Source organism: Eucalyptus grandis, chromosome 8 (assembly GCF_016545825.1).
Source record: "Eucalyptus grandis isolate ANBG69807.140 chromosome 8, ASM1654582v1, whole genome shotgun sequence".
Taxonomy (NCBI): domain Eukaryota; kingdom Viridiplantae; phylum Streptophyta; class Magnoliopsida; order Myrtales; family Myrtaceae; genus Eucalyptus; species Eucalyptus grandis.
The window spans coordinates 62,187,893-62,213,491 of record NC_052619.1 but is presented as its reverse complement, the minus strand read 5'-3'; the positions used below and the strand labels follow the sequence as shown (position 1 = coordinate 62,213,491).

At 39.4% G+C, this 25,599-nt stretch overlaps 1 protein-coding gene across 1 annotated transcript; it reads right to left on the bottom strand.

Annotated features, from left to right (window-relative positions):
- Nucleotides 1-25,373, bottom strand: LOC120287427. The gene is made up of 4 exons (XM_039300218.1): nucleotides 25,241-25,373; nucleotides 1,753-1,862; nucleotides 1,479-1,701; nucleotides 1-425 (listed from the first exon to the last, which is right to left on the bottom strand). Exons 1-4 carry the CDS (start codon nucleotides 25,371-25,373, stop codon nucleotides 1-3), a joined length of 891 nt encoding a protein of 296 aa, XP_039156152.1.
- Between the last annotated feature and the right edge of the window lie 226 nt (nucleotides 25,374-25,599).

The window sequence follows — 25,599 nt, the reverse complement described above, 5'->3', positions numbered from 1 at the left end:
CTAACAAGTGGTTTTGGCCATGGCTCGATACTTTGCTTCGGCCGAAGACAAAGATACAGTAGGCTGCTTCTTGGTCTTCCATGAGAGGAGTGAATCTCCTAATTTGATGCAATATCCAGTGACCGATCTTCGACTAGTGGGACATGTAGCATAATCAGCATCAAAGTATGCCTTCATCTTCATGTCACATCGTTTGGATAAAAGTATTCCCAGTCCTGGACATTTCTTCAAATACTTCACAAGCTTTAATGCAGCTTCCAAATGAGATTGCTTTGGACTGTGCATGAACTGGCTAAGTGTCTGTACTGCATAGGAGATATCAGGTCTAGTCATGGTCAGGTATATGAGCTTCTCGACAAGCCTTTGATACCTTGATGGATCTCTGAGTATGGGATCATCGTTTTGTGATGTACCCTTATCGTATTCTACAGTAGTCAACTTAGTGTTATGCTCAATGGGAATCACAACTGGTCTGCATCTCAATAAGCCTGCTTCTAATATGATTTTTAAGACAAATTTTCGCTGACTAAGGGAAATCCCTTGATTAGATTGAGCAATTTCAATTCCAAGGAAACATTTAGGTGCTCCTAAGTCTTTAATGTGAAAGGTAGCATGTAAATAATCCTTGAAATTTTCTATGGCAGCCTTATCATTTCCCATAACAAGTATGTCATCAACATATATCATCAAATAAATGGATGACATACCTTTAGTCCGTGTGAGTAAAGCATAGTCATGTTTAGACTATTGGAAGCCTGCTGTTGTAAGGGCATTTGCAAACTTGGCATACCATTGTCTGGAGGCTTGCTTCAATTCGTAAAAGGATTTACAGAGACGACATACTCTATTCTCCCATTGTCTTTGTAAGCCTTGAGGAATATCCATATAAATTTCTTCATCAAGATCGCCGTGCAAGAAAGCATTGTGCACATCCATTTGATGTAGACTCTAATCATTAATGGCGACAACAATAAAAAATGAACGAATTGTGACATCGGTGGCAACCGGAGAGAATGTCTCGTGGTAGTCAAAACCTTCATTTTGGGTGAATCCTTTTGCAACCAACCGTGCCTTGTATTGTTCAATGGAACTATCAGCACGATATTTTATCTTGTAGACCTATTTGTAGCCAATTGGCTTGCGATCAGATGGGAGTGGGACAAGATCCCATGTTTTGTTGTCAATTAGTGCCTGAAGTTCTGCCTTCATGGCCTGTTGCCATTTTGGGTCAATAGATGTCTCATCATAACCAGATGGCTCATGTTCTTTTGATAGGCGACTAATACAACATCTATGTTCCTGTGATAATCTATGAAAGGAAATATATGATGAGACTGGATACTGAGTACCTACAGAGTGGTGAGTTGCATAGATATAGTCTTTAGTCCAAGTGGGGGGTCGTGTGGTGCGACCGGATTGCCGTGGATGAGTGACTTCCGTATTTGTCTCATTGGGAGGTGGCGACTCAATGTGCTGACCTTCCTCAATACCATTAGGATCTTTGAGTCTTGATTCCAAAATATCTTCTGAGCAGTTGGGCCTCTCAGCGGGTGTTGATGTTGGTGCTGGAAGAAATGAATTAGTGGGAGGAATATGCCTTGATTTTGCTATTGGTATATAGGTAGGACCTTGAGGCATTGCATCATCAGGTAAGACACCACGGGGAGAAGTTATCATCCCTGTATTTTCATCTAGAGTTGTCTGCTCAGAAAAAGGAAAAGTGTCCTCATGAAAGATGACATCACGACTTACCAGAAATTCCTTTGTGGAAATGTCAAGAACCCGATACCCTTTCTTCAAATTAGGATATCCCATGAAAATGCATCGCCCGACACGTGGACTTAGTTTGTCTCTAGGTCCCACTGTTGCAACATAACAAAGACATCCGAAGACCTTGAGATGCTATAGCTCTGGTTTCTTTCGGAATAATAACTCAAATGGAGTTTTCCCTTTAAGTGTCCGAGTTGGCATACGGTTGATTAAGTAAGCAGCTGTGACCAAACAATCTCCCCAATAATCGTCTGGAACTGATGCTTGGAACTTCCAGGCTTGTGTAACTTCCAATAGATGATGTTTTCGTTCTACCACGCCATTTTGTTGTGGGGAATAGGCACAGGAGCTCTCATGTTGTATGCCATGTGTAGTAAATAATAGAGAGCAATCATGGTTGAAGAATTCTCTTCCATTATCACCGCTGAATGGATTTGCCGAACTAATTCTTTGATAGTGCGAGAAAACTTTTTAAATGAGAATAAGCCTGATTCTTAGACTGCATCAAGAAAATCCAGGTCGCACGAGAATAATCATCTACTATGGTGAGAAAATATCGAGACCCATCATGATTTATTGTGTGGTAAGGTCCCCATATATCCACATGAATCAAGGAAAAGATCTCACTAGTTCGGGAGTTACTAGACGGAAAGGGCGCACGAGATTGTTTAGCAAGAGAACATATAGGACATTGTGGAAATGGAAAGGAGGCACTGTGACCCAATCTCAAATGCATAATAGAATTTCTATCATTAGTAGTCAAGTTACACAATGATGACTTATTCAAAAAATTGCAAGGAAAATTGAAATTACTTGAGAAACTATTCCAAAAAAAGAAGAAGGCATTCTAAGAGATTACCTAAACCCATCAGTTTTCCAGTCGAAAGGTCTTGAAAGAAACACATGTTAACATTGAAAACGACTCGGCATGAATTTTCTTGACAATCTTTTGACATAGAAATCAGATTAATTTGGAATTTTGGGACATAGAGAACATTTCTAAGAGTAATATGTGAACTGAGATTGACTGTCCTTGTCTCATTGACATGAGTAATGTCTCCATTGGGCAATTGCACAGAAATAGGGAAATTCAATCTATCATTTAAACTTGAGAAAAATCCCCTGCCACATATAATATGATTGCTTGTCCTTGAATCAATTATCCACGCCTTTCTGGATATTGAGTTAATCAAGCAATGTGTAATACCTGAGAAACTCGCTCTTTTGTTTGAGGTATTCTTTTTATTGAAGTGCCTGCATCAGTTGATGATACTGACTATATAAGATAGGCTGGTCAATTTTTTTACCGGTTGGTCCAGTAACTTGGTAAGCTGCTGAAATTTTTTTCTCCTTTTCACCAGGCTTTCCATGCAATTTCTAGCAATTGTCAATTGAGTGATTAGTACGTTTGCAATAATCACAAAATAATTTACTCTTGCCTTTAAAATTTCTTCTAAAATTTCTTGATGACGTGGCAAAGATCTGGCCGTCCATCCCTTTAAGCATATCAAAGATCTGGTCTTCCGATCCTTTAAGCGTGGGCTCCTGTCCGCCGTTGGATCCAACCGAAAGATTGAAGACTTGCGAGCCGTCCAACCCTCGCAACCCATCCGGGACCGTCCATCCGGTCCGTTTTAAGGAGTATCGGCTCCTCCTTCGTGAACCCTAATTTTGCTCGCCTCTCTCTCTCTCTCTCTCTCTCTCTCTCTCAATTTAGGGTTTGAGTCCTAGGGCGCGTTTGGTAACGATTCGTTCCGGGAGTAGATTTTGATCGAACCGATTCTTTTTGATTCTGTTCCTGAAGCGATTCTAAGCATTTTAAGCCGTTTGTAACTTGTTCAAAATTTCCGATTCGGAATAGAATTGCGTTTGGTACCGTGTTCATTAATTTGTTCCAAATCAATTTATTTTAATTTTTAAGTAATTTTTTTACTTTTTTCTTTTTTTTTTCTTTTCATTTTTTCATTTTTTTTTTTCATTTTCCTTTTTTTTTTCTTTTTTTTTTTTTTTTCTTTTCATTTTCTTTTTTTTTTTTTTTTTTTTTTTTTCCTTTTTCTTTTCTTTTTCTCATCTTCTTCTTCTTCTTCTTCGGTCGGCGATCTCACCGGAGCGTCGCCGGCCCTCATCGGCCGAGCCTCGCCGGTAGCCGGGCGAGGCTCGCCCGGCCCCGCATGGTGGCCTCGGCCTCGCATCGGGGTTGGGCGAGGCCGAGCCCCGGCGGGGCCGGGCAAGCCTCGCCGATGGAGGTTGGGCGAGCCTCGCTGGCCACCGGTGGGCCGGGGTGTCGGGAGGCTCGGGCGAGCCTCATGCCAGCCCGGCCCGCAAGCCTCGCATGGCCTCGGTGGGGCCCGGGTGTCGCGAGGCTTGCCTAGCCCCCGGCCCGGCGAGGCTCGACCTCGCAAAATCTGGGAGGCCGAGCCTCGCCGGTTGCCGGGCTTGCCTCCGCGAGCTCGCCGGACCGGCGGCGGCGGTGGATGGCGGCGGCAAACGGCATATGGTGGCGGGCGGTGGTGGACGGCGGTCGCGAGATTGGCCGAAGGGGAAGAAGAAAATTTCTTGATTTTGATTTTCAAATTCGTTCTCGGAACAAGAATCAACTTTTTTGGTTCTTGATTCTATTCCCAATCTGTTCCCGAGAACAAAAATTTTACCAAACGCGATTCTAGGCCGAAACTGATTCCGGGAACAAAGAATCAGAATTTGGCCCTGTTTGGATGGTTACTAAACAAGGCCCTAGCGGCCACGTCTCGCTGATCTCCGTGGGCTGCGAGTGCGACACTCTCGCTGCTCCTAGTGTGGTCTTGCGTCGCGAGTCGCTGACTCTCCTCCTGTACAACCAATTGAAAAATCCGTCCAATCGGCAGCATGGGATCCATGGCGAGGATTTGTGAGCGAAAGTCGATGTACGTTTCATTCAAAATGAGGAGAAAGCATGTAGCTTTCTCCTTAGCTTTGATGGATCTGTATTGTTTGAGTGTGGATTCTGGTCCCTCAAGCTTCTCCTTGGCCGCTTCGAGGTTGTTCCACAGTGACAAGAGCCTGTTGAAAAATACTGTGACCGTCATGTTTCCTTGCTTTAATTCACTGAGCTCCTGCATTAGGTAAATTTTTTGCCTGGTCCAGCTTCATGTACATTTCCTTGATATTCTCCCAAATGTTTTTTGCATCTTCCGTTGGTGGGAGTCTGGCTGCGACCTTTGAGGAGACGCAATTGTTGATGCAGGTTGGAACCAGGCGGTTGCTCTTCCTCCAGAGTCAAGCTAGGCGTTCATCCACGGGAATTGGAATGGTTCCGTCGAGGAAACCATCTTTGTCTTTGGTTGCTAGGGCGCGCCGGAATTCCTGCGACCATCTTGTATAGTTTTCTAGCCCGGTCAGCTACTGGCTGATTAGCTGCAATTCTGGCCTGTCGGCAGTGGAAACGAACAGTGGATCGCCGAGCTCTGGTCGTCTGGCGAGCGCCGCCGCTAGAAACGGTAGAAAGCCGGGCGCGAAGTTCGGGTAGGTATTCGTTCCTTGACTTGATTCACTCAACTTGATTGGATAACTCGTATGATAAAAACCCTGGGTAGGGATTTGTTCCCATACCCGGCTCTCTTGATCTGCTCATCTGCTCCGATCCGATGGCTGGGCTTGCCCCATTCGAGGTTGGTTGGCCCCCATTGGCTTGGATGTAGCTCTGGTGGTCCACATATGCAAATGATGAAGAATTTGGGCTTGGCCCAAAATAGAGTGGATATGGAATCCACTCGTAAGGTTGGCTTGCCAAGGGTTGCCCCAAGTTGAGCTGAGTTTGCGTGGGTCGCCACTGTATAGGTTGAAGTTGAGTCTGCTGATCCACAACTAGGAGTGTCGTGGGGTGATGTTCAGCCTACGAATCTTGAGGCGTTGTTTCTCTAGTTGGTGGGTTGCCGGTGGTAGAGATGCTGGCTTGCGGGGAGACCATGGTAAGTAAAAAAAAATTCCTTTGAGTACTGACTCTAATGCCGAATGCAACCTCTTTTCTATAGGTTGAAGATCTTTCTAGCAGAAGGACAAGGTGGAAGCAAATTAGAAGCCTAGAGGCTCTGATACCATGAAAGAAAGCGAAGGTGAAGGAAAGAGGAACGGAGATTTTCTATATTTCCTCATTTTGTTTGTAAACTGTACAGATCCTAAAGATATAGAGCTAGGTTTGTACAATTAATGGAAATAAAGAATTCTATGTATCAATCTAAATCTAAATCTAATCTTTAATTGATATACACATAATCAAATCAAATCCAAATCTTCCAAAGGAATGTCACATATCTTCTAACAGTATCATTGCCGTTCCAGACCTACCATGGCTTCAACAGATCATCTGATGCCAAGCATAATGAAAAAAAAAAAGGATGTCCTCCGATAACTTGCAGATGAGATGGCAAACCAAAGGCTTTTTCCAAAGGCCGATCAGGAGGCGTCCTTCGACCGATCCTGGATATATCGAGCCTTTCCCTCATCGTCGGGAATCTAGAATACTTGCATTTCACATTATGATTGGGGAAGAAAGTATCCTCAAGAAAAACGGTCAAGTTTGTTGTTAGATGTTATCTTTAAAGGTGTTTGTTGGTGCGAAGTGGGAACTGGGAAACGACGAATGTTCAATGGATTCACTGAAAGGAGACGTACAAGGGATAATAATTTACAGGGAAGACACCTAATTCTTGATGGATCTGAGAGGCAGGACTTCTCGACGGTCAAAAGCCAAACGAGGAAAGAAGCCAGGGACTTGTAACCATGAGGACACCATAGGCAACCCAACTTTCAAGATACGCTCTTGAGCTTCGGCAATCCAGAGGTTGAAATCGACAATCGATGTCACGCTCCAATCATGTTAGCCAAAAAGCCCACCGATTTCGTTAGCCTCTCACTTTGACATCAAAAGGAGCTTTAACTATTCAGAAATTCACAACACAGGGGAAACAAGGGTCGGTGCATCTGATTAAAGATATACATACCCCATAACTCGGGCGCGTTTGGTAACGATTCGTTCCCAGGAGCCGATTCGACTAGAAATGATTATTTTTATTTCATTCCCGGGAACCGATCCCGAGTAAAAAATGCGTTTGGTAAGCAGAATCGTTCAAAATTTTTATTACGGAATAGAATTGTGTTTGGTACCATATTAATTGATTACGTTGCAAATTAATTTATTTTGATTTTTAAATAAATTTTAAATAATTTCTTTACTTTTTTACATTTTTCTTTTCTTTTTTTTTTTTTTTTTTTTTTTTCTTTTTTCCCCTTTTTTCCTATTCTTCTTCTTCTTCATTTGGCCGGCTCACCGGAGCGTCGCCGGCCCTCGGTGGTCGGCCTTCGTCGGTCGAGCCCTCGCAACCGGGCGAGGCTCGCCCGCCCCGCCGAGGCTCGGCCTCGCCAGATCGGGCGGCCTGGCAGTCGGCCTCGCCGGGGCTGGGCTTGCCTCTGGCGAGCTCGCCAGACCTCGCCCTGGCCTGGCGAGCCTCCGGCGACCGGCGGGCGGCGGCGGGTGGCGGCGGACGGCGGCGGTCGATGGCGAACGGCAACCGAGATGTTGAAAGAGAAGAACAAGGGTTTTACCGTTTTGATTCTTTTTCTGATTCTCGGACGTAGAATCAAATTTTTTTTGATTCTCAAATCTTGTCCAAAATCGTTCCCAGGAACAAATTTGTTCCCGGGAACAAAAAAGTTTACCAAACGCGATTCTCGTCCCAAACTGATTCTGGGAATAAAAAATCAGAATTTGGCACTGTTGGGCAAGTTGCCAAACAGGCCCTCAGTGTCCTTGGAAGAATTTTGTTCTAATGGCGTCCGACGAAGTATCTGGCCGTTGAGTACATAATTCATAGAAGTGCGGATGTAGCATTTCCTCTCAAAACTCTAGTTACTACAACAATGCTTTGTGTTTTGGTGAAATAAATCATGTAGCCCTTGCCAACGTAGATTCCTGTCATACATAAAGAATCAAATTTTAATTCCAAATGAATAAAGATGAACTTTTGATTAGGGATGATTATGCGCAAACTTTGAAACTGGCTAGAAATAATCACAAATTTCTATTTTGGACTCGGCATGTGGGCCAATTTTGCCCAAAAGGATTGTAAATCTAAATAAGTTTTTAGCGGTATAAGTAATCAACGCGTCTAGTACATTTGCTCAACCACTGAGATTCGCCCCAGTGGCCATCCTTCCATCATGGAAGGGGGAGGTGAGGGGTTCAAATCCCCACCTTCTCAAGAGGGGATGGGGTGGGGACGCGTAAGTTTCAAGAGTGGGTTTCGACTCCCACACCCTGCACGAGGCAGGGCAAAAGTTTGAGAGTGAGTGTAGAGTAGGAATAAAATATGACTAACAAAAAAAAAGTACATTTGCTCATTTAATATGGTTAATGAATCAAGAGCATTCATTAACAAGACCTATTAGAAAAAAGAAATTATATTCATGCTCGATTCCTCATATGCAAAATTTAAGAGATTGCATATTTGGATACGCAAGCCTTTTCTTGTAGCATATATGATCAATGTTCGGAAAAACGAACTTCATTTTCCTTAACACACATGCTTAACATATTTTAGAGCCCTTTGTTGACTTGACTCGTGTTATGATGAATGCTGTTTATAATGAAACAAATGGACTTTAAATTTTTTTAAGTACTAGCAATTCCCCAACCTCCCAACATCGGCCCTTCAAAGCCAACCCACCACCTTGTATATACCCCCATCAGAAAACTCGTCCATCGTCCCAAACTCTTCACACACAAATTCGCTTACCCATCACTCATGGAAGGAATCGAACACAAGACCTCGGCTGTCGATGGCAAAGGGCCCGGCCCGGTCCCCCCAAATCCATATGCTCTCCTTGCCGGGGCAAGATGGATTAACGGCAAGACGAGGTCTTGGAAAATGGGTCACGATCTGTTTGCTTAAATGGTTTTGGTCACTAACAAATTGAGCTTTGGGTGAGCATCGCATTCGGGGTTCGGAAAAGAGTGAAACTGGGTATTCCTGCGTTTAGGCTTTTCTAGTTGGCTTTTGTGAAATAGATATTTGGGTTGGATTTGGAGTTCTTTACGTGCAAATGGGCTTGTAACGGGGACCGAGTTTACCCATCGTTTCCGCTAAAAGGCTTTTCTAATTGCAATAAGAATATGGATGTAAAGAAATCAATAAGAATGGGTGTATATATATGTAGTGAATAGAAATTTTTGAACAGGCATAGGGGTTAATGGAATTTAGTAACGAGCAGTCATAATTATCCATATGAATCTCGAATTGGTGCAAAAATTTAATCAGGGTTAACTTAAGTAGTAGATCACCAAAGTGTGTTTGGGTGAGTCTCACATGTTAGATACAATAGATATATGGATGTGAATAAAGGGACTGTTGAGAACTCATTACTCTATCACATGACTTACTTTTAGGTATTATGTCACTTGCAAGACAAACTCACTTATCCCATAAGTTTAAGATGTCAAGGAATACATTCAAGTGCAATCTACGATTACAAGTCTCGTAATTGAATTATATATTTTTCTCAATTCAAAAACAGTCTTTAGTGCATAGGTAGAGGAGAGCTTTTTAGGTGCAATGGGAGTATAGCATTCCCATCCCCCTAAACCAATCAGGAAGTATCGAGTTCATCGATGTGGTCGAAAGAAAGGTCCTATATTAATATTATAGTATAGGACTTTTGAAAACAAGTTTTGCCGGCATGACAATGTTTGGACTATTGTGAGAATAATAACTTGTTATGAGCTATAAATTTTTGAAAGAGTGGACCTATAACAATTTATAATTACTTATTGTTTGATTTTTTATCCAAAAAAATTGTTATTTTCACAGTAGATTAAATATTGTCCCTCAATCATCTCTCTTCAAAAATTGATCTAAATGGATGGAGATGTCCTATTTGAGAGTACATAAGCGTTTCTCCATAGAAAAACATTTTGTTGACAAATGAGTCACCCGTTCTGCAAGGTTCACAAAATGGGTTTGCGGCCTTGGACCTCTAATAACAATTAGATTAACTTCAGGACGTGGTGGAAAAAAATAACAAACTCACGTTTGTCACCGAAATCAAGGCTTGGTATAGGCTAGTTGCTCCCATGCGCGTTCACTAGTTCTCCATTGAACTTATCAGTATATCTTACATCTTCAAAGCCTTCTCAATTTTTGCATCCGACAAAAGTCTTCAAAAAGTACTTAAGATAAGTCACTGTTACTTCACAAGATACGAATCCTAAATTAAAATATGAGAAACAGGAGGGATGTGAAATGAACTTTGAGTGATCTGGCGGTTTTAGTAGAAGAAAATAAAAAGGAGATAGATAATTAGTTACATAAAGAGGAAGTCTTAGCCCCTTCTTACCATCTAAGTGGCATGGAAACTAACATGCGACACGACATGACATGACACGACATGACACGACATACCGACATATCATTTATAAAAAAAAGAATAAGATAATTCTAATACGTTGAGACACGTTATGTATTAAATGTATATTTTTGTATGTACATAATAAACTATCATTATTAATTTGATTCAAACTCACAAATACTGACCGAAAAAAAAAAATCACAAATAAATAAATAAATAAATAAATAAAAAGTCTAGAATGAGTTTATACTAAAAATATTAATAAAATATTTATTAATATTTATTATTTCGATTTGACAAATTTAACTTCATTCTAATAATCCATAAAATTCAGAGAAAAAAACAAGCAATTCACATTTTGGACTTACTTGTTAGACGTGTCGAAGTGAAGATAAAAAAACAAAAAAACTTAAGGGATGAATTATGTATCATTGAAAGCAAGAGTCGAAGAGAATAAAAGATTAGGTTTTTTTTCCATTTTATTATTATTATATATTTTTTCATATATATATACATTTTGACCCATTATTTATTGATTTTTTTTTTTAAATTGACCTCACATTTCGAAATCACTCTAAAAAACTCAAATATCAAAATTCCAACTTGAATGTTGGAGAGTGTCGGGAAAATTAATTAGGTGTCAGGTTTTTCGACATGTGTTGAGTATTGGAGAATGTTGAATACATTTTGGAATGTCCGACACGACATGAAGGCTCTTGGAGAGTATCAGTGCTTCCTAATTTACCACCCATTTGCTCTTCGTGTTTTCTCTGTTCAATAATGAGAGAAATTTCATGGACAAAAACTTAATTTCATATTTCCTATATGTTAGTATTCGTTATTCATCCATGCTATAAAAAAATCCACTATAATATGGACAACGAAATGATCTCCAATCTTTGTCGGTACGGATGATAAAAAAAAAAAATTCCTTTTTAATCTCCGATGTCATGGCCAAACCTTATGTTATGCCACGATTTATGCCCTATCTTGTTCTCAAATTTTTTTTTTTTTTGTGAATTTAAAAACACCATGATTAGTTGCACGAACAATTAAACCATTTCAAGTATTTTAATTGTGACTCGTGACCGAGCATGCAGAAAAAGTTGATCGTGCCGCGGTTTGATTTTAACCCCCCATTACAGGTGGACGTTGAGGAGGCGTTAGTGTTTTTAGGATTTCATTGTTTTGCAAGGTACACCGCCAAGGATCCACGACACATCCTAAGTAGCATTGGCACGCAACATAACGCAACACGTCGTTTCTAAAAAAATAGAGAATTTTGACCGTTGTATATTAAATGTATATTTTTATATATACACAATAAATTATCATTTTTATGATTATTTCGATCAAATTAATTTGATTCAAATTCATAAATAAATAAATAATAAAAAAAGTCTAGAATGAATTTAAACTAAAAATATTAATTTATCATTTATTAATATCATTCTTTGTTTCAATTTAACAAATTCAACTGTATTCCAATAATCCATAAAATTTGGAGAAGAAAAACAAGCAATTCACATCTTAGATTCACCTGTTAGACATATCGGAAAGAAAGAGAAAAAAACTTGGCGTGTGAATTTCGTATCATGGGAAGTGAGAGTCAAAAGATGAGAGAAAATTAAAATTTTCTTCTTTCCTCATTTATTATATTTATTATTTTCTTATATATATATATACATTTTGACCCATCATTTATTAAAATTTTTTAAAGTTGATATCGCGTATTAGAATTAGAAACTCGCATGTTGAAATCCCTAGCTCGAGTGTAGGAGAGTGTCGAAAAAGTTGACTAAGTATTGGATTTTTCGACACGTGTTGACTGAGTGTCGAAGAGTGTCCGACATAATGAAGACTTTTAAAGAGTGTCGGTGCTTTTTTAAGACACATCCCTATTTAAGGCAGCTTGCATGTAAAGTCAAAGTGGGCCGTGAAAATCTATCTCTCTCACTCTCTCTCCCACTAAGAATCTTGGGTTTCAACTTTCAACGGTATTTTTAAAAGATGGAAGAAAGGAGCGATGGAAAGTGGGAGTCCTCGTACATGAACTTTCAAAGCAATGTCAATAGCTACAAAACCCCAAAGATAATATGTTCAAACTAGGAAATAGACAACTATAAAACCCAAATAAGACAATCCTAACCTGAGCTAAAAAATTGTAAATCAAAATAAACAAATATCTTTGAAACCCTAATGATACCAAAGACAAGAAAACAATATAAAATAATTTTTACCATTATTAATTGGTCCAATATCATTCGCATCCACTTGGAAAAGCTTGATCCTATTGAATTGTATGCACTCCCACTCGACCGTTAATACATATTCGATCTCAAGTATTGAAGTGCTAAAAACTGATTGTATTCTATCATGTTATCAATTTCGAATTTCCGTGACTATTCATGTATTTCTTTATCTAGACTATCTCAAAATGATTCTTCGTAATTTCGTGATATCACTAAAAAAATAACTTTTTTACGATGAGTTTTTTCCTTGGGCAACCACTTTAACAAGGGCCATCGGTTTTCGCAAGATGTCTCTTTTCCAGACAGATGGTGCTCCAAAATCATGAAAAGCGATGCCTAAGGTGGGTTCTAGATGGTGACATCATCCTTGAGGTTGGTGAGGTCATCCTTCTTTTACAATTCACCACGTTGTTCACTCATTGGTGGGCCCATCTAGCACTGCTTCTTTTTGTCTTTGTTCTCTCTCCTCCCCCACCCCCTCCCCCGGGCAGCGGGGGGCCGCCAAAAAGGAAAAAAAAAACATTCATGATAATGTCAATGGGCGCGCGATTTAGACCATTTCATACATGTTGGGTTTCGACTGTTCTTTGGGATGCAGTACACGTACCCTTTATTGAAAAACACTATGCAGCGATGACGGTGAGAGACAGAGAGGGAAAGAGAGCTGCGTATGTAAGACAAGGACAAGCTAACAACTTTAATTCTTGGAAAATCTAATGGGAATGGAACAAGCATCAAAATACGTGTAATGTGCGAGACGCGAGACGCGTGGAAGAGAGAAAAGGGGCGGTGCGCCTGAGGGGGGGGGTGGGTTGCGACGGAACCAATGTCATTGGCTATGATCATATTTTTAGACGTTGAACATAATGACATTAGATAAATATATATTTATATATTTACATAAACATGTCCATACACAAATAAGCTGAGTAGGGCACACTTTTATTTTCTAAAACAATAGACAGACAGAGAAATACAACATTGGCAAAAGGTTGGACCACTCAAGTTCAATTTCTCTGCAGCAACTTCTTCACGATCCATTCTTTGACTTCCTTAATTTTCCCCACGCATTCACAGAAAAATGCCGCTTGTTCGCTTGCACGGTAGTCGATCCGGCAATATGTGGCAAAATGCTCACAGTTGTTGTTTATAAGATTGTGATCGCCAAACGAATTATCTGTGTGAAGCTCGCTGGCTTTATTGACAACTTCATGGGGCAATTTGGTATAGAGCAACATGGTGCAAGTTCCTCGCCTTGCAAACTTAAACCTTAGTAGTGGCCACCCATATTCATATCGGTGAAGGGATCGGAGTTTTTTGCCGTCCCGTTGAAAACAATTGAGACAAGTTTTGACAACCCCACCATCGATGCTCTCTTGGTATCCACATTTTGGGCAAGAAGACGAAACTTCTTGCTTGTAGCTAGTCTTGAAAAGTGAAGGAAATATGGTTTTTTGGCTCTCTGTTCGGGTGAAATGAATCACATAGCCTTCGCCGACGTAAATTCCTGTAATATGTACATGCAAACTATTAAAGAATCAAATTTAGTTCAAAATGGAAAACTTAAAAAAGGAAACTCTAGAGGGACAATTTTGACACAAAAGCCGGAATGTACAATGAATATTCACTAGCTTCTTTCTTTAACTGGATGTGTAGGCCGATTTTGGATTAGAAATCTGAATGAATTCCTAATCTTTGGTTTGGCACGTTACATAGATATGAAATGTCTTCTAGAATTTTCTCTCCATTACTTAAGAAAAGACACCAAATTTCCACGCACAAAAAGCACAAAAAGCGAGGACAGCATAAAAAAAATTAAAAAAAGAGAGGAAAAACTACTATTTTAAAGACAGTTTGGACTTTAGAGCTGCTTGCTGACCGTTTTGCTATTAATCTCGTTGACTAGTCCAGATCTCTCGTTCTTAATCTTGATGTGAAGTTGAAAAGGACTCCATTCGTATTATCTATCTACAAAAGTGAAGGTCCGAAAGAGCACATGCTACGGTCGAAATAAATTAAGTGAGCATCATTTTCTATGCTTACTTCTGTTCTGCATCCTTGCTATAAATAATTAATTATAGTCTTGACCTGCAAAATTAATTACGGTCATTCTCCAAAGGGCAATGCTAAGATATTGGCACCATTATTCCTAGAGAATAAGAGCGCCTTTTGAACCACAGAGTCACTTTCCTTTATAATAGGCAATCGGCTGTAATAAGTTGAACAATAATTCTGATTTTAACAGAATTTATCAATCCTAAGTTACTGAAAAAACTCATAAAACCAAATTCCAAAGATGGTTATCTATGGGAAGAAGGACACTAGAAGTGCCGTAAGTTGTGTAAGATGCTCACATTAGTGCCAAAAGTTTTCGCTAGCTTATTTAAGTGCCAAAATCAGAAAAAAAATGATCATGTAAGTGCTTTTGATGAGAAATTCCGGTTGGAGAAGTTATGTGACACTTATAATTAAAATTTTTATTTGAGGTGGCATTTCTTTTTGTATTGAAGTGATCACTTTTTCATTAAGATGGGCACTAAAGTGATTATTTTTTAATAACGATTGCACTGAAGTGGTCATTTTGTTACAACGACTAACACTGAAGTAATAACTTTTTAACTTGCTATACGACATCATTTAGAGGTTATATGCTGACCAGGTACATCGATGAGCCACGTAAGATAGAGAAATTAATAAAATATAGCAACATCGGATTACCGATGACTCAGATCAAAGTTGGCAGTTAAAATAATATTTTCTTTTAAAAAAATGACATTTAAGTGATTACAAAAAAAAAAAAAATTGACACTAAAATGAGTGTCATATATAACTTATAGCATTTTTAGTATCCTTCTTCCGTTATCTATATTATATAAACATGGGTCTTTGTCCAAAAAATAAAAAGAGATAGAGAATTGACTTTTCATAGTTTTGGGTGTCAAATCAAAATCCAGGTAAATCTCTCTCTCTCTCTCTCTCTCTCTCTCTCACCATCAAGAATCCAGGGTTTCCGTAGAGTTATCGGAACCTATCATGCCTTTTCCTCTGGCGAGATGGCATGTTGACTGAACTCAGATATGAATTTCCTTGAAATAAAAGAAAAGGAAATGAGAGGAGAGTGAAACCGTGCCGGTGGATTAAACTCAACACTGATAAGACTCAGAAAGATGACCTCAGTTTAGCTACCGCTCGTCCGAGGACTCTTCGAGAGTGGGAATTGATTTTATCATTCATTCTGGACTGAGGGGAAGTGTTTAAGTTCGGCTTGGCAGAGAGTCGGCGAAATCAGATTTGAATTGTTAGTAGAACTTTTCACGCGTTTTTTCTGGCCACAGAAATCATGGGAAGAGGAGGAAGGGTAGGGTTGAAGAGGATGACACGAAGATGAACAGGCAGGTGACATTTCCTACGATTAATCGGAATCTCATTTGGCCACACATCTTTGAAGTCATTTATTCTCTGGTGGCTTCAATTTCGATGAACCATCAGCTAGAAATATTTTACTTTATGCTGAGGCTTCTAGGAATTTTTGGAAATGGAGTTGATCAGTGTAAACTGATCGGCCAAAGAGCAAAAAGATCCGCCAGAAAAGGAGGAGGAAAGAAAAGGACTAGTGCAAAATCAGGAAGATGACGAGGACTCACCATGATGGCTGTATAATCCATACCATCCGTATCTATAAACGTGATCCCCAAGTTTGAGATCCTCAGGTCTCTCCACTTTCCACATCAACTGCATCAATATCGTCAATATCTTGTTGATGATCGTCATCACCATTTTCTCTTGTGGCCCTTTGTCTCTATTGGACTTGTGCTTGAGCTGATTTACCGGCAAAAAATCTCCCGAAACTAAATATAATTAGTGCAGTGAAGAGAAGAACAAGAATACTCAGGTGAGGAAGCTAAAATGATCACCTGTGCTGCCAAAAGGTCGATGACAGGGATGATGAATAAGGTCCACTCAAGAGAGGAAAGGAAGAGGAAGAAGTGAGTGGGAATGAAGTGGGGCAGATTGGGCAACAACGACGAGGTTATCGTATGAGGGTGCTGCAAGCGTTCGTGGGTGTGAGAGAGATGGCGTCGACGGAAACGAGAGCAAAGGAGAAGGAAATAGTGAGATAGAATGAACTAGGGTTGGAGTGGGCGATGCCGATGAGGTTACTGTAAGGGGGTTCCTCAAGCGTGGGAGAGACTAAGAGAGATGGTGTCCGCAGAAGAGAGAGTTGGCGATGGCGTTAAGGTTATTGTGTGAAGGTTCTTCAAGTGTGTGTCGCTCTCTGGGGGAGAGGTGGCCGAAGAGAAACGAAAGGAAGAGGAAGAAGTGCGTGAGGGGGAGAGTGGGCGATGGTGACGAGGTTATTGCATGAGGTTTCTTCAAGTTGTGTGTGAGAGAGAGATGGCACAAGAGAGGGAGAGGAAGGGAAGAGGTAGAAGCAAATGAGAATGAACTGCGGGGAGAGTGGGCGATGGCGATGAGGTTATTTTCTGAGGTTTTTCAAGTTTGTATGTGTCAAGTGTGTGAGAGAGAGAGAGATGGCTGAAGAGAGAGGAAAAGAAGTGGGAGAAGTGGGTGAGAATGGAGAAAATATTAGGCGCAACTCTGACTCCAGCGTGGCTTCCTCCAAGTCCATTCACCGGGCGACACGTGTCGCTCAGTAGCCACGCTGGAATCAGACGCCCCTCCGAGTTGGGGAGGGCCTCGAGTCGGAGAGGACGGGCGGGGGACTGAGGTGCAGGGCAATGAGTCGATGATGAGAGGTGCCCTGCGTCATCGTCTTGGACTTCTCCCCATCTGGCGTTGAATTTGTGCACGATGATTCCGGATATGGAGGACCCATCGAGCGTTAGAATTTTTTTTTTTTTGGGTCGGTAGCGTTAGGAAAATTCAAAGGCTCCAGAATATAACATCGACGGATGGAAAAATTCACATGCGGAGATGAGGGAATTGGAATCCAACCTGTCGTGGTAACCGAGGCTCGAGAATGTAACAACGACGGATGGAAAAATTCAAAGGCTCCGTCCGCTCGTCCGCCTTCCATGAAGCTTCCCTAGCGTCCATCCCCCAAATCATGAAAAGTTAACGAGCGATTTTGCGTGTGGCCATGGGTAGTAGGTGAACGAGCGAGTCGGTGTGGAAAGCACTCACGTGCGCACAAGATTTTCTTGCGCTGGGCATCAACTAATTAAATGAACCGCGGCACCACCCGTTTAATTTGTCAATAGTAAAACGAATGATAAAAAGTAATACTGGTATAAGACACAGTGCATCACATCACTTGGCCTGCGACCTAGATTTAGATCCATGAGATGATGGGAGAACAGTAACAATTCGAACAATATCGAATCAATGCAGCGGAATAAAATAATCTCTCATCTTGTGTAAACCTAATAGGAATCGATATAGTAGAGTAAAATAAATACCAAGCACGCGAACATAAGATGATTTTTTACATGGAAAACCTCATTGATGTGAGGAGATAAAAAACCACGGGATTGGAGTCCACTTGAAATTCTTTACTATCAACAAAATTGGGTGAACAATGTTCTTTTCTAGCAAATACTAGAGGTACATAGCAGCAAACACTTCAATAACATAATTCTTGGCAATACACATGAATTTCACAAGAGATCAAGGATAAATCTGATAAAAAACGTAGGTTTTGATCAATCCATGAGAAACCTGATGTATGGAGCTTCAAATGAAAATTAAACAGTTCAAATTCAAGAAAGTTACGCCACGAATATGTTGACAAAATTTCAGCTCAATCGGACCATGAATCGACCTCCGATGCCAACTTGATATAAATTAGATATTGCCCAAAATCCCAGATTTTTTGCTTTCTCTTTTTCTTTTGTTACTATTTCCTTTTGTGGCTACTACTTTATATAGATAGTGAGAAACCCTATTTCTCCATATAATATCATATGGGCTCAAGTCCTTTTTGGGCTTGCAACTTATTGGGCTTCCTCCACATAAGAGTGAACCCATCTAACAAATCTCCCCCTCACGACAATGTGGAGGGATTCACCATCCCTGCTATCAATTGACAATGTTCAAGATTCTCTCTTGGTAGAGTCTTCGTCATCATATTAGAGCCATTATGATCCGTATGAATTTTCTCAAGTTCCAACAACTTTTTATCTATAACATCTCTTATCCAATGATATATAACATCAATATGTTTTGATCTAGAATGAAAAGATGAATTCTTACCAAGATGAATTGCGCTTTGATTATCACAAATAGCGCATACTTCTTTTGCTTGAACCCAAGTTCTTCTAAGAATTTCTTCATCCATAGCATCTCTTTACTAGTTTCAGTCACTGCAATAAATTCAATTTCGGTTGTAGAATGTGCAACACACTTCTGCAATCTTGACTTCCATGATATAGCTCCACCCGCAAAAGAAATCAAATAACTAGAAGTAGATTTACGAGTATCAATATCTCCTGCCAAGTCGGAATCTGTGTATCCAACTAACTTAAGTTTCCTGGTCCCAAAACTGAGTTTCATATTTGAAGTTCCTCGAAGGTACCTCGTAATCCACTTCACTGCATTCCAGTGCTCTCTGCTTGGATTTAACAAATAGCAACTAACAATGTCAACTGCGTGCGCCAAGTCTGGGCGTGTACATACCATCGCATACATTAAACTTCCTACAACTGAGGCATATGGAACACTTTCCATATCTTTCTTCTCTTTATTAGTCGTAGGACTTTGCTTCATATTTAACTTAAAGTGGGCAGCAAAAGGAGTACTAACCACTTTAGCCTTGTCATGTAAAATTTTTGAAGGATCTTCTCGATATATTTCTCTTGCGATAAAAATAACTTCTTAGCTTTTCTGTCTCAGGTAATTCTAATACCAAGAATCTGCTTTGCCGAGCCCAAGTCTTTCATGACAAAAGACTTGCTCAATTGTTTCTTCAATAACTCAATTCTTTAAGCATTCCTGCCAACAATCAGCATATCATCAACATAAAACAAGAGTAATAAAGTCATCATCATAAAATTTTTGGACAACCACACAGTTATCCGAGGAAATCTTCTTATAGCCCTGTTATGTCATAACTAACGCAAACTTTTTATACCACTGCCTCGGTACTTGGTTTAGGCCATAGAGACTTTTCTTCAATTTGCACACATAATCCTATTTTCCTTTCACTTTAAAACCCTCATGTTGTTCCATGTATATCTCTTCCTCCAAGTCACCATGTAGGAAGGCTGTTTTAACATTCATTTGCTCAATTTCCAAATCTAGGCTAGCTGCCAAGCCTAGTACCATACGGATAGAAGACATTTTCACTGCCGGAGAAAATATATCATCAAAGTCAATACCCTTTCTCTGACCGAATCCCTTAACAACCAATCTAGCTTTGTACCGTGGTTGTGAAGTATGTTCATCTTGCTTCAATCTATATACCCACTTGTTCTTTAAAGCCCTTTTACCTTTAGGTAACTTCACCAACTCAAAAGTATGATTATCATAAAGTGACTGCATTTCATCTCGCATAGCATCAAACCAATTGCTTTTGTACTCATCTTTTATTGCTTCTGCATAACACTCTAATTCACCTACATTAGTCAATAATACATACTCATCTTCAGAATTCCTGGTGGAAGGTCGTCGGTCTCTAACAGATCTCTAGACTTGAACATCCAGTGGAACATCTAATTGAGCCTCTGGTTCAGGAATATTATTATCTGTTTCAATATGTTCAGGAACATGTGTGTTATTTGGAACATTGACTTCCTGCTGCTCTTTATCAACCTGTGTAGGAATATTTGTAAGAGGAACTGGATCCAAATCAACTAAATTATCACTAAACTTGTGTTGCTGAAATCATATCTGCTTTCTCAATATCCTCTATTGTTTGATCTTCCATAAACACGTCTCTGCTTCTTACAATTTTCTTTTCAACCGGATCATAAAATTTGTAACCAAGTATATCCTATCCATAGCCAATAAATATGCACTGTCGTGTTTTCACATCAAGTTTAGATCTCTTATCTTTGAGAATATGTACAAATGCTTTGCATCCAAAGACACACAAATAATCATAAGAAACATCTTTGCATGTCCAAACTCTATTAGGAACATCAAACTCTAAAGGAACGCATGGAGTAAGATTTAATACATGCACAACTGTACTTAAATCCTCACCCTAAAAGGATCCATGTAGCTTTGACTATGAAAGTAAGCATCTTACGTTTTCAACTAGTATTTTGTTCATTCTCTCAGCTAAACCATTTAACTGAGGCGTCTTGGGAGGTGATTTTTGATGTCAAATATCTTGTTATCTGCAATATTCATCAAAAGGTCCAATATACTCTCCCCCATTATCAATTTGATGCATTTCAATTTCTTTCCAGTCTGTCTCTAAACTGAAGCCTGAAATTGCTTAAAAGCATCTAACACTTGATCTTTAGTTTTCAAGGTATGAATCCAAATTTTCCTTGAAAAATCATCTATGAAGGTAACAAAATAAAGAGAGCCACCAAGTGATTTTGTTTTCATAGGACTGCAAATATCAGAATGCACTAAATCCAGTATATCTGACTTTTTTGAAGGAGGAGAGCTTTTAAATGCAACTCTTTTATGTTTTCCTGCTAAACAGAGAGCACATTTCTTTAGCGCTGAACTTTTTAATCTTGAAATGAGCTTATTCTTGGCCAATATTGACAAACCATTCTCACTAATGTCACTGAGCCTCTTATGCCATAATTCAGTTGCTTCTTCGCTGTCTATCGCATTAATTTTGTCTGTGGACAACTTTGCCTGCATAATGTACAATGAAGAATATTTTTCACCTCTAGCTACAAAAAAAAAACCTTTGGTGAGCTTCTATTAACCATTACTGAAGGTGTTGTAATACCCCTCATCATCCAATTTGCTTGTAGAAATCAAATTCAAGCGGATATCAAGTATATATTTAACATTATTCAATACTAACCTTATGCCATTGCTGGTTTCTAGGCACACATCGCCGATGCCTATAGCTTGAGATAGTCCATTGTTTTTCATTTTCACAGATCCGAAGTCACCTGACCTGTATGATATAAAGAAATCTCTACGAGACGTAGCATGAATGGATGCACCACTATCAATTACCCAATTGGTCTCATGAGATACAAAATTCACCACATTACTATAAAAAATAATGAGTAAGTCTTCTTTAAGTGTAGCAACACGATTGTCATCATTGTCATTATCACTTTTCTTCTATTTACTTTTCTCCTTTTTTTCTCATTTTTTAATTGACGACAAAACCTCTAAATATGTCCCTTTTGATGACAATAATGACACTTAACATTAGCAAATTTATTATACTTACATCTGCTTTTATCTTGACTTTTATCTCTATTTCTCGGATCTCGAGACTCACTTCTTCCCCTTTTCTCAACAACCAAGGTATTAGAATGTGAAGAGGATGATCCTTGTGTCTTCCTTCTCATCTCTTCATTCAAAATACTGCTCTTGGCTAAATCCATAATAATTGTACCATCTGGGGCAGAATTAGACAAAAATGTTCGGAACATCTCCCAAGAGTCCGGCAAAGTATCAAGCAACTATAGTGCTTGTATCTCATCATCAAACTTGATTCCCATCGCAGCCGACTAATTTATAATTTCTTGAAAAGAATTTAAATGAACAATCAAATAAGTACTATCTTGATATCTCAGAGCTATCATCTGTTTTATAAAAAATAACTTATTATTCTCAGTCTTTCGAGTATATAACTATTTGAGCTTATCCCATAAACTGCGTGCATACGTTTCCTCAATAATATGATTCAAAACATTATCATCCACTCACTACCTAATATAACCACATACTTGACGATGAAATATAGACCATTCAGCATCAGTTTTATTCTCTAGTTTCTCCTCGGCAAATATGGGCAAATAAAAATCTCTCACGTATAAAAGATCTTCCATCTTCCCTTTCCAAATATGATAATTCGAACCATTCAATGTAACAATTCTACTCGTATTCGTTTCCATTGTTTAACACAAGACAAAAAAATCAAGCAATAACCAAATGCTCTGATACCACTATGATGGGAGAATAGTAACAGTTCGAACAATATTGAATTAACGTAGTGGAATAAAATAATGTCCCATCTTGTATAAACCTAATAGGAATCAATATAGTAGAGTAAAATAATTACCAAGCATATGAACACAAGACGATTTTTTACGTCGAAAACCTCCTTGATGTGAGGAGATAAAAAATCACGGGACTGAAGTTCACTCGAAATTCTTCACTATCAACAAAATTGGGGATAAGTACACTAATGGTACCATAAGTTGTGTACGGCGCTCATTTTGGTGCCAAAAGTTTCCGTCGAATCACTTAAGTGCCAAAAAATTTGAAAAACGCTCACTTTAATGCCAACGCTGATCTGAACTGCCGGAAATCCGACGTGGCCTTTTTAAAAAAAAATTAATTTCTTATACTGATGTGGCTCGCCGGAGAGTCTAGTCAGTGTGTAAACCATCAAACGACGTCGTTTGGTGTCTTAAACCCCAAGTCAAAACCCTAAATCCGCAAATTGAGAGAGAGAGAGGCCATGGCGGCGTTGTCTTCTTCCCCGAAGAACAACACCAGCAAAGAGAGAGAGAAGCCATGGCGGCATCATCTTCTTCTCCGAAGAACAACACCAGCAGAGAGAGAGAGAAGCCATGGCGATGTCGTCTTCTTCCTCAAAGAACAACACCAGTAGAGAGAGAGAAGCCATAGTGGCGGCGTCTTCTTCCCCAAAGAACAACACCAGCACTAGCCACTCTTTGAACAGAGCCCAATCCACCATCTTCATCTGCGCCCTCCTTGTTTCCCTCACACTCCTCGTCTTTCCTCTCTCTCTGCACCTTCAATCCCCCTTCTTCCTCCTCCTCCGCCCTCGCCTCCTATTTTCCCATCACTTCTTGGCCAAGCGGCGGTGGCTGAGCGACGGTGGCTGAGCAAGCTAGGTTGGTGAGGATGAACAAAAAAAAAAAAAAAAAAACCTAATTTCAATCACAAATGAGCTATACGGCGTCGTTTTTCCTAAGCCATCCACATAGGACGGCAAAACAACGTCGTTTTCTTAAGTAGGACAGAAAACGACGTCGTTTAAAGGGTTTATCAATTTTTTTTAAAAAATATAAAGCCACGTAATCATTTTGGCCGGAATTTCTCGCCGGTGGCACCAAAGTAATTGTTTTTTCTATGATTTGGCACTTAAGTGATTCAGTGTAAACTTTTGGCACCAAAGTGAGTGCTATATACAACTTATGGTACCATTAGTGTACTTTATCCCAACAAAATTGGGTGAACAATATTCTTCTCTAGCAAATACTAGAGGTACGTAGTAGCAAACGCCTCAAGAATATAATTTTTGGTAATACACATGAATTTCACAAGAGATCAAGGATAAATCTGACCAAAAAACGTAGGTTTTGATCAATCCACGAGAAACCTGATGTATGGAGCTTCAAACGAAAATCAAACCGTTCAGATTCGAGAAAATTGCGCCATGAACATGTTGACAAAATTTAAGCTCAATTGGACCATGAATCGACATCCGATGCCAGCTTGATATAAATTAGATATTGCTCTAAATCCCAGATTTTCTGCTTTCTTTTTTTCTCTTGTTACTATTTCCTTTTGTTGCTATTACTTTATATAGATAGTGAGAAACCCTATTTCTTCAAATAACTTATCATATGGACTTAAGTCCTTTTTGAGCTTGCAAATCATTGGGCTTCCTCCACATAGAAGTGAACCCAGCTAACACCACAGTCACGATTCGCTATTGACGAGGCTGATAATATTATTTTCACTCGGCAAATTATACGATCTTTTTCTTCAGATATCAGGAGGTGAAAATGTTTGATAAGGACTTACTTTGATAAAAACCAATGAGGAAATCATTAGAAAGTGGCTACACATTGGCATGCATGGATCCAAACGTCTCGGTCAAACTGGATTTACAGTTTGAAGAACTTTTAGTAATATGGTAGTTTTAGAATAAGGAAAAAAAAAGTATGGATAATAAATAAATTGAGCATTGGAAAATTTAAATGATAAATCATTTATTTATCTAATAATTTAAGTTTTTAAATAATTAGCAGTGATTTCATCAAAATCTTACATAATATCGAGTTAGAGATCTTAAATTCGAATATCTCAGGCCCCTATTTGTCTTCCCAATTATATATTTCCATATTTAGTACTAGATAAAAATATCAAATTAAAGATGAGAGGGAGTGTTTGAATATTTAAATAATAAATTACGCATTTATTAAATAGCTTAAATTTTTAGAACAATTGGTAGTGGTTCGACCAAAATCTCAGATTGAGCTTTATTAAATTTTAATGATAAGTAAATGAGCATTATAATTTTTTAGTTACATTAAGAGGAACTCTGGAAGATCAAATATATATATTTGAATATTCTTACCAAAGAAAAACTCTGGAAGATAAAAAATGGAGACTGACTTTTATCATTCCATAGTTTAATTAAGTTTTGGCTTTGGGAGAAATAGTGAGGTCAGTAAGTAGGCTCACAAGCCAATCATGAAATTCGATGGCCGATCGTAATCTATTAACCTGACATAGAGAAAGATACTAATGCAATACCAAGTGATGAGTATTGAATTGCCAATTCAAATAGCAAGAAATCAACATGGTTGTAGCGTGAAATCTTCTACAAATCAACAACATCGAGTGAGGGTTGAAAGGCGAAATTTTATTACAGAAACAAATCTTTCAAGCCATGGAGGGAATAAGGAGAAAAGGAAGAAGAAGAGGAGAGAAAGATACCAATGCAACAGCAGCAAGCGAAGGGAACTCACCATGATGGCTGTATAGGCCATATAATGCATATGTGTAGATATTGTCTCCGAGCTTCAATTCCTCAGGCTGCACCACCTTCCAAATCAACTGCATCAGTATTGTCATTACCTCCTTGATGATTCGCATCGCCATCTTCGGCCCTTACCTTCGCCCTCCTGGGGTAGTGCTTCGGACAAGCAGCGCCGCCAAAAGGTTGACGGGGGAGGCAGACGATGAGAAGGGAGGAGAAGGATGAGGGCTTTGGCGCCTTGGTTAGAAAGGAAAAGAAAAAGGAGGAGGTCGCTGAAGATATATGGAGAGGCTCTCATATTCCCTTGGACGTGACCACTGGATGGATTCTGAGAGGACAATTGGCTAA

What these genes read in the sequence shown, in the direction of transcription:
- LOC120287427 (XM_039300218.1), bottom strand. Translation starts at nt 25,373, where the DNA reads ATGGCGATGCGAATCATCAAGGAGGTAATGACAATACTGATGCAGTTG. An exon ending in TTTCCACAAAGGAATTTCTG is followed by an intron (nt 1,702 to 1,752) that starts GTAAGTCGTGAT and finishes TTTTCTGAGCAG; the next exon opens with ACAACTCTAGATGAAAATAC. An exon ending in TCCTAATGGTATTGAGGAAG is followed by an intron (nt 426 to 1,478) that starts GTCAGCACATTG and finishes TGACTACTGTAG; the next exon opens with AATACGATAAGGGTACATCA.